The sequence below is a fragment of the Ranitomeya imitator genome, chromosome 2 (assembly GCF_032444005.1).
Source record: "Ranitomeya imitator isolate aRanImi1 chromosome 2, aRanImi1.pri, whole genome shotgun sequence".
Taxonomy (NCBI): Eukaryota; Metazoa; Chordata; class Amphibia; order Anura; family Dendrobatidae; genus Ranitomeya; species Ranitomeya imitator.
The window spans coordinates 646284653-646294610 of NC_091283.1; the positions used below are offsets into that span (position 1 = coordinate 646284653).

Here is a 9958-nt window from a genome sequence, read left to right on the forward strand (position 1 = left end):
CAGTTTTTTTTGTCGTGCCGTGTATGTATCAGTAAAAAAATAACTTATCTTCATTCCACGGATCAGTAAGAATATGGTGATATTAAATAAGCATAGATTTTATTTTTAGATTTTGGTACTTTTTGCGCAATAAAAACATGTTTTATGAAACAAGCCCTAATTTTTATATTTCCATCCGTGTTACTTGTTTGTTTTTTTGCAGAACAGGTTGAATACTTTATTGGTATTGTTTTGGTGTAAAAATAATTTACTGATTTTTATTATTCTATCATTTGTGTTTTAGTTTTTTTTTGTTGTTTTTTTTTTCTACTATGGATCACACCGATGGTAATGCACGACATAGGATGTCATACAAAAATAATAGTGTATCTCTGTAGCATCAGAAAACCAAGTCCAACAAGTATTCCTGTAAAAACAATTGTAAAAAAAAAAATAATACAAAGACCTGAATGGGTGGTGTTAATTTTTCATACCTATCAATTTCTCATTTTTACATGGAGGAAATAAGAAAAGGGTTTTCTCCTGCAGTGGACCCAGTACAATATTATGAGATTTGACTCCTACGAGGTCCCATGATCGGAGAACTTCTTTCTTGGTCTCCGATCAGTGGCTGATGCCCACAGCTGCTATGGAGAGCTGAAGCATAGGGATTTCCTGCACAGAGCTGTAGTCTTCCTCTGAAGTACCTCAATAACAAGGCAGTGTAATGGAAGTCATTATGGGGTTAAAGTAAATCTTATTCCATGTTTCTCATGCATTTGTCAATTGTAGTACCACTAGTGCAAGCAGCAAACACCACAGACACGTATGCCTGTTTATAAAATGGATTCAACAAAGATTTTTTAATTCTATTGCATTATTACGAACCACTTGTACTTAATTTTGCTTATAAATAAGTATCTTATTACATTGTACAGAAATATATAGTTATATGGACTCATGGCAATGTCTCCACACCCGAAGTTACAGACGACGTGTCAGGACTGATCAAGGAATCATCACGTCCATCACTGACACATGAGAAAAAGAATGATGGAGAAATCTTATACCTCACCAACAAGATCATTGAGCTGCTGACTGGAGAGGTGAGCGCTGCTGAGAATACTGGGATATTATATAGTAACGCAAGAGACAGAAATGTAGTTAGGGGTTCAGCTCAGGGGGGGGGCGCAAAATATGAGTCGGCGTACCCAGGTAACTGTGTGTACAACTACGGTGGTGCTGCCTGCTCATAGGTATAGAGGAACCTTAGCAGATTGCAAAGATTAACACTCATATTGCCATCATATAGTGACATAGTGCTAGATACCAATTCTGCAGAACACATAAGGGATTACAGTAAAGTTATTCATTGATTACAAGTGATGTTCTTTCCAGGCTGACGTCACGACTTCTCCAGCAACGACTCGTCTACTCCATTGCATTTCCACTGTCTGCGTAAATTACTTACATTTCCATCATAGTCCCCATCTATTCCCAATCTGCACAAACTCCTCATCCTGCTGTCACCTCAATGCTGAGCTGCTGCTCTCATTATTCATCATCATCTTAGTGCCCCACTTAATAATGCCCACCACTGTGCTTCTTACGAAGGAAATGCCTCATTTTTGCCCTTTACTTGGTAAATTGCGCCTTACAAAATATTAATGCCCAATGCAAACAGTGTCCACATTTTGCTCCTAGAAAGTAGTAATGCCCCCTGTGTGCCCATTTCACAATCACAATACCTTGAGTGCCCCTATTAAAATTATGCGTCTTAAGTGCCCACTTAACATTTAATAACGTCCCGAGTGTTCTTGTATATAGATATTATTATTATTATTATTATTATTATTATTATAATAATAATAATAATAATAATAATAATAATATAATATTATTATTATTATTATTATTTTATTTATATAGCGCCAACATATTCCGCAGCGCTTTACAAATTATAAAGGAGACTTGTACAGACAATAGACATTACAGCATAACAGAAATCACAGTTCAAAATAGATACCAGGAGGAATGAGGGCCCTGCTCGCAAGCTTACAGACTGAGATAAAGGGGAGACACGAGAGGTGGATGGTAACAATTGCTTTAGTTAGTCGGACCAGCCATAGTGTAAGGCTCGGGTGTTCATGTAAAGCTGCATGAACCAGTTAACTGCCTAAGTATGTAGCAGTACAGACACAGAGGGCTAATAACCGCATAAAGTGTATGAGAACATAATGCGAGGAACTTGATTATGCTTTTTTTTTTTTAAAGGGCCACACAGGGATAGTTAGGTTAATGTGTTGATGTGGTAGGCCAATCTGTACAAATGAGTTTTTAGGGCACGCTTAAAACTGTGGGGATTAATCGTATTAACCTAGGTAGTGCATTCCAAAGAATTGGCGCAGCACATGTGAAGTCTTGGAGACGGGAGTGGGAGGTTCTGATTATTGAGGATGCTAACCTGAGGTCATTAGCGGAGCGGAGGGCACGGGTAGGTTGGTAGACTGAGACCAGAGAGGAGATGTAGGGTGGTGCTGAGCCATGGAGTGCTTTGTGGATGAGGGTAGTAGTTTTGTACTGGATTCTTGAGTGGATGGGTAACGAGTGTAATGACTGGCACAGGGTAGAGGCATCGGTGATCAGTGTAACAGTTGGTGAGGAATATGATCCTGGCTGTCGCATTCAGGACAGATTGGAGCGGGGAGAGTATTGTAAGAGGGAGGCCAATTAGTAGAGTTACCATAGTTTCCCCTATACACAGCATGATGCTCCCAAATACACAGCATGTTGAGCCCACAGCACACAGTAGTCCCCCCACACTGTATGGATGGCCCACAATAGTCCCCCCAGACTGTATGGATGGCCCCCAGTAGTCACCCCATGAGCACTATTAAAACAAAATAAAAAAAATCTTATACTCTCCTAACCATGAATCCTGAGGAGTCTGCTGGCAGACAGGACAAAGGCGTGGACAGACCAACACGGTGATGTCGTCATGCTGCTCCGCCTCGTTTGTGCATCTCCCTGATATTCTGTAGAACGCAGGCTTAAATTGACCTGCGGTCTACAGTACATGGAGCAGTAGTGCATGAAGATCATGTCTGTGCATGCCGATACAGTTTAGAGTGGCGGTACCTCTAGGTGTGCCTCTCTGAGCCTGGAGAGCAACAGAACAATCTGCCCCCCAGGTAGCTACACTACTGACAAGGGACGATGTGTCTTGATGATGACTGTGTCATTGTTTGTTTGTCAGGCTTTGATTAGGTATGAAGACATAACTGTGCATTTCTCAGTGGATGAATGGGAGTATATAGAAGAACACAAGGATCTGTACAAAGACATCATGATGAATACTGAAATACTTCAGTCTTATGGTAAGTAATCAAAGGCTGAGCAGATATGAGTATTTTGGATGCCATTTGAAAGCATTGGTTTTTAGACTGCTTGCCTACAAAAAAGTAACATCACATACTATTATAGGTACAAACTGCAAAAAATGTACCCTACAAATACTGTAGATTATGGAATGCTAATGTTTAGGAAAGGATGGTGCTATTTCTAATTTTATATAATCTGGTGAATTGGTGTCTTTTTTACGTACTCATACCTATTGCTTTCATACCCACAGATAAACCATCTTCTGTAGATTGCACTGAAGAAAGCCCACTTGAATTTCACAAACATGGCAAAGATTCTTCGGAAAGCTCCTGTGTCCTGACAGGCCCTCCACCACAACATACGGTCAAGTCCACAAAATGTTTTCACAAACCATCAAATATTAAAAAACACAAAAAGAAGCATACGGAGCAGACCCCAGTACTGTGCAGTGAATGTGGAAAAGAATTTAAGAGATCTGATGTTGGGCAGATTGAGACAGATACGGATTCTATTGGGAGCAAACAGTTCTGTGAAAAATGTCTATTAGACCACAGAAATGTGGGCAAAAAAAAGAGGCCATTTCCTTGCACCGAGTGTGGTTGTAGTTTTTCTATAAAGGGAAGTCTTGACGCTCATCTCAGGATGCATACTTTTCCAAAAAACTTCCCATGTTCAGAATGTGATAAAGTTTTTCCTTCCAAGAACAGACAAGAGAGTCATATGAAAGTCCACACGGGAGAGAAACCTCACCAATGTTCAGAATGTGGCAAATGCTTTTGTAATAGTGGAAACCTTCAGGCCCATTACAGAGTTCACACTGGTGAAAGACCCTTCCCATGCACGGAGTGTGACAGGACTTTTAGGTATAAATCACACCTTGTTGCTCATCAAAGATTTCATACAGGACAAACACTGCTATGTCCTGAGTGTGGAAAATCCTTTGTGTACCAGTCACATTTTGAGAAACATCTCCGAATTCACACAGGGGAGAAACCGTATGGGTGTCCAGAATGTGGAAAATGTTTTAAAAGACGTTTCCAACTTCGAGAGCATGTGATGATTCACACAGGAGAGTCATTCAAGTGTGAAGAATGTGACAAGCCTTATCGCTTTCTCTATAATCTTTTGCGACATCAACAATCTCATGCTGGTGAGAAGCCATTTAGTTGTGCTGAATGTGGAAAAGGTTTTTTACACAGTGCAAGCCTAACTGAACATAAGATGATTCACACAGGAGAGAAGCCGTATTCCTGTCCAGAATGTGGAAAACTGTTTATCTCCTCGAAATACATGCTCAGGCATCAAAAGACTCACATTAAAAAAAAATAAACGAAACATAAATAGTGGGCAATGTTACAATCATGACCATGTCCACTGTTAATTTGCACTAGATTTTATAACCCATGTGGTTTGATATACTGTGAAAATTCTCAACAACTAATATAACTTTATTGTTTATGGAGTGGTCTTGAATGTATAACGATTAGTGATGAGCGAGTATACTCATTGCTCGGGTTTTCCCGAGCACGCTCGTGTGATCTCCGAGTATTTGTGAGCGCTCGGAGATTTCGTTTTCATTGCCGCACCTGAATGATTTACAGCTGCTAGGCAGCTTGAACACATGTGGGGATTCCCTAGCAACCATGCAACCCCCACATGTACACAGGCTGGCTAGCAGCTGTAAATCATGCAGCTGAATCAACAAAAACTAAATCTCCGAGCACTTACAAATACTCGGAGACCACCAGAGCGTGCTCTGAAAACCCGAGCAACGAGCATACCTGCTCATCACTAATAACTATGTATATAGATCCTTCAGAGACTTCAAAGAAAATTGTAGATTATTCCCATGGTGAGCATGGCTACTTTACTATTACAGGCAGCTGAATGAGAAAGCTTTGGGTGACCACCTAGTATAATAGAATATTTTTACATTATAAGATGGTATAGGATCAAAAGAGAGGGATATGCGGTTATCGATGTCAATTTTAGACTGGCGAGAATGGGGTCATGTGTTGAGCTTAATGTTGGTTAATCTCAATATTTTTCAAGAACCCTTTCGTAGAAATATTTATAATGTTTACCCCTAATAAATTGTTTATTGGCTATCCTCTAAGCACCAGTATACAGCACCAATGAAGAAAGATTCCTTTTTACTATCAATTGACTGTGGTTTAAATATAAATACATATTATAGCAGACTGTGAGTAGTGAATACGTAAATTCCACTATTGCTAGATACAGATACAGCCATGGGTGGGATCACACACCTTCCCCCTTCCATCCAATACACAATATGAAAAAGGTCCAGCACGTTTATAGTATTAGGGCTCATACTCATGTGCGAAAAAAATGGATTAGTGCAATCTGATAAATTGGATTACACTCTTGACTAATGTTCTACGACTCCCTGGTCAGCTGCAGTTTTTTTCTCAACTCAGATTGAACTGAGAAAAAAATAGCAGCATGCTGTTATTGTCCTCCTATCTGAAACGAGACTCTCCAATGCAAGTTATTGGGTGCGAGAAACTCGCACAGCATGTGGATAATGCATGTGCCATCTGTTTGGTTTTTTTTTTACTCGCCCATCTCCTAGAAAACCCAACATTTCATCAGCTGAGTACAGTAAATTCACTGTGGGACCCATAAGAATAAAATGCGTGTGTAGTTTAATTATTAACTAAATATATGAACATTAAATAACTTAAAGAAAAAAAACAAGGGGGTGGGATTCCCCGACATTTTACTAACCAGCAGAGGGAAAGCTGACAGCTGGGGGCAGATATTTATAGCCTGGGAAGAGGATAATGAACATGAAGCTTCCCAGGCTATTGATATCAGCTCACAGCTGTATACCTAGCCTTTAGTCATTATTAAAATGGGTGACCCTCCCAAAAAAAACTGACATGAGGGGGCCCCCCTATAATTAATAACCAGCAAAGGCTAAGCAGACAACTGCAGGCTGACATTAGTAGGCTGTGAAGGCGCCATGGATAATTGGCCCCCTCCTAGACTAAAAACTTCAGCTCTCAGCTGACCCAGAAATGGTGCCGTCCATAAGATGTGCTAATTCTGGCGCTTGGCTTCTGCTCCTCCCACTTGCCCTGGTGCAGTGGCAAGTGAGGTAATGGCATTGGGTTTGATGTCAGCTTTGTATTGGCAGCTGATGTCAAGCCCAAGTCTATAAGACTTCTGCATTTCTAACCCCATAGTTAAATTGTAATAAAAACACAGCCTAAATTAATTCTTTTATTTGAACTAAACACTCCCTCCCCCATCTCTTACCCATTTAATTGTAAAAATAAAAAGCAAACTTCTACTCACCTGTTCGAGAAGAAGATAATCCACTTATGCCCATGTCCCCTGTAAAAGACAAAAAATAATACACCACAATATTCCTCAACTGCACGTTGAGAAGATAATCCATTTGTCCCTTGACGATTATTGCTGTGCTACATTTAGATGCCATGCTGAACGTTGGCATGACGAGCATTGTCTGGCATCCAGCAGAGACACTGAGCTGCGCGGGAGAGTGCAGCATCAGTGTCTCGTGGTGATGTGAATAAGGTGAGGGTAGAGTTCACCTCACTGTTGTCACCGCTAGGGTGTGAGAACTTTATGGTAAAACTTGACGTTTATTTCACAAAAACATTAAAACTTGGAATGATATCATATAGCAGACCAGACTACAGAGAAATGAAGCCACGACTGACTAGTTTCTGCATACAGCCTGAAGAGTAATTAACCTCTACCCTACGTGCGGATTATACATATGTCGGCGCTGGAGCTGCGTTCCCCACCATATAGATACGCTCATGCTGAGCGCATCCGCAATCAAATGTGGGTCTCGGCTATATGTGAGAGCGGACACTCTGCAAGCGACGCCCACGATCGGTGTTAGTAGTGACAGCAACATCGCAGAGGGGGCTCTCCATGTTGACCCCAGACCCAACGATGGCCGTTGGATCACCCAGGCATGGTGGCCTGTCAGCTCATGCTGCGAGTACAAGCTGACACGCCTCCTCCTTGCATATCAGATGCTGCTCTAATGCACTGCAATGTAGAAGCATAGCAGAGTATTAGATCAGTGATCTGTCGCTATACAATTGATGTTCCATCCTGGGTCAATGTAAAAAAAAAAAAGTGAATAAAAATTGGATGGATATATATATATATATATATATATATATATATATATATATATATATATATATATATATATATATATATATATATATATATATATATATATATATATATATATACACACAAAAAAATGAATCCAATAACGTTTATTAAAGAAAAGTACACATTTGGTATCGCTGCATCCGGTATGATCCGATCTATAAAACTGTACCACTAGTTGATGATACCTTCATTGAACATCACTAAAAAAAATATAGAACGAGGAGAAAATCTTTGTTTTATCATAATACCGCCAAACAAAAAGTGGAATAAAACCCAATCAAAAAGACCAATCTTTAAAAAAATAAAATAAATAAATCTGAAAATGTCATCTTTTCCCGCAAAAAAAAAACAAGCCAGCATACAGCTCATTGAAAAGTAGAACATCGCTGAACAGAGGTCAGACTGAGTCCAGAGTAACTCTGAGCCACATTATAGTGAATGGATCCCTTGGGTGTCTCATCTGAATCGCGTCACTCGGAGATTTAGATGTAAACCCCGTTGTAAGCGCTCAGCGTAGAGTGCCAGATAAATGTAATCCCAAATGATATGTTAAATGTTCCCTACAAGCTTCAACTCAAGCCACAAAAAAGCAAGTCCTCGCTCAGCTCCATCATCTGTTAACAGAAATATAGGGGGTTTTCACATTACAAAGGCTCTGAAAATGCGCTAAAAGAAGTTTGACAAATTCTGCACTCCTAAATCCAAATGCCACCTTTCTTCTGCGTACCACAGTGTGCCTTAACCACATCTAGCATACACATGTTTTGGCATTTCTGTAGCAATGACATCCCTCCTAATTTACAGTGCGTGTCTCCAGAAGCATGAGCTGGGCACTACCACGTACTGGTGACTGCAACATACTGGGGACTACAACATACGGTCATCACAACGGCAGTTTGCAATTTTCACTCAGCAACATCCACTGCTGCTTGTTGGTAGAAAACGCCTATGGAGCAAAAATTATCATATCGATACACCTGTAGATAAATTGACAAACGGGTATCATTTCCAAAATTGGGTCACTTGAGGCTAGATTCTGCTCTTTTAGCACTTGGGGGCTGTGTATATGGAGTCCGCAAACTAGCAAAATATGTGCTCCAGGAAGCAAAAAGCGCTCCTTCCCCTAAGTCTTGCCATATGACTAAGCAATAGTGTACAGCCACATATGGTGTTTTTCTGCTATCAGCAGAAATTGTGGGACAAGGTTTGGTGCCATTTTTACCCATTTCCCAGTGTGAAAATGTAAAATGTGGGGCTAAAACAACATTTTAGTGATAAAAATGTAATTTTTTTCTTCACTGCCCAATGGTATAAAATTCTATGACACACCTGTGGTGTCAGTATAATCACTGCACCCGTAGATTAATTCATTGAGAGGTGTAGTTTGTAAAATGGTTATTTATTGGGGTTCTGTTATGGGGGTCAAGCAAAATCTGAACTAGAGTATGGCGCTTCTTCGCTTTTGAGCTTTGCACTGTGCCTTTTAAAAGTAGTTTTCGGCCACATATGTTGCATTGGTGTACTCAGGAAAAATTGCACAACCATCCTTGGGGATCGTTTTTCCCTGTTAAGTTTATGAAAATTAAAAATTGGGGGCTAATAAAAAGTTTTGTGGGAAAATTTTTTTCATGGCTCAATGTTAACTTCTGTGAAACACTTGGGGGGGGTACAAGGTGCTCACCATATGTATAGGTAAGTTTCCTGAGGAGTTTAGTCTCCAAAATGGTGTCACTTGTGACTGGTTTTCACTGTTTAGGACATCAGGGGCTTTCCAAACGTGACATGGCATCCACTGATTATTCTAGCAAATTTTACATTCAAAAAGTCAAATGGTGCTCCTTCCTTTCTTAGCCCTACCGTGCAACCAAACAGTAGTTTTTCCCCATATATTGTGAAAATTCAATATTTGGAGCTAAAAAAAAATATTTTTTCCTGATACCCTTGAAAAAAATAGAGGGTCTAAAGTAAAATTTTTGTGGATTTTTTTTCCTTCCAGATTTCATGAATTCCTGTGAAGCACCTGAAGGGTTAATAAAAACTTCTTGAGAATGGTGTCACTTTTGGGTATTTGTCATGTAACTGTGTGTGTGACATAATTTTTATGGCCTTAAATGAGTTAAGTTTTAAAATTGCAAAATGTATCAAACTTTTGCCATACTTCTGATATTTTCACAAATTACCACAAACATACTTCAAGAAGAGCAGAAAGGGTTGAAAACAGAGCACTGGAAAGTTCTGAGGTGGCCAACAATGAGGTCCGGATCTAAATCTCATTGAACACTTGTGGAGAGATTCTTAAAATTTCTGTTTGGAGAAGGCACCCTTCTGGAGCACTTTACAAAACAAGAGTAGTCTAAAATTCTAGTTGAGAGGTGTGAGAAGCGTGTTGATAGTTAAAGGAAGTAATTGA

General features: G+C 39.8%; 1 protein-coding gene across 2 annotated transcripts in view; it reads left to right on the forward strand.

Annotated features, from left to right (window-relative positions):
- LOC138665403 (zinc finger protein 883-like) overlaps positions 1-9605 on the forward strand; it is a 51018-nt gene extending 41413 nt beyond the window's left edge. Inside the window, exons 6-9 of one of the 2 annotated variants that reach the window (XM_069752851.1) lie at positions 918-1085; positions 3236-3356; positions 3611-4510; positions 9545-9605. In XM_069752851.1, coding sequence (XP_069608952.1) covers positions 918-1085; positions 3236-3356; positions 3611-4510; positions 9545-9594 — 1239 coding nt within the window. In that variant the 3' untranslated portion in view covers positions 9595-9605. Of the gene's footprint in view, positions 1-917; positions 1086-3235; positions 3357-3610 lie in introns of both variants that reach the window. The other variant, XM_069752850.1, reaches the window with a different exon arrangement.
- Positions 9606-9958: the final 353 nt, after the last annotated feature.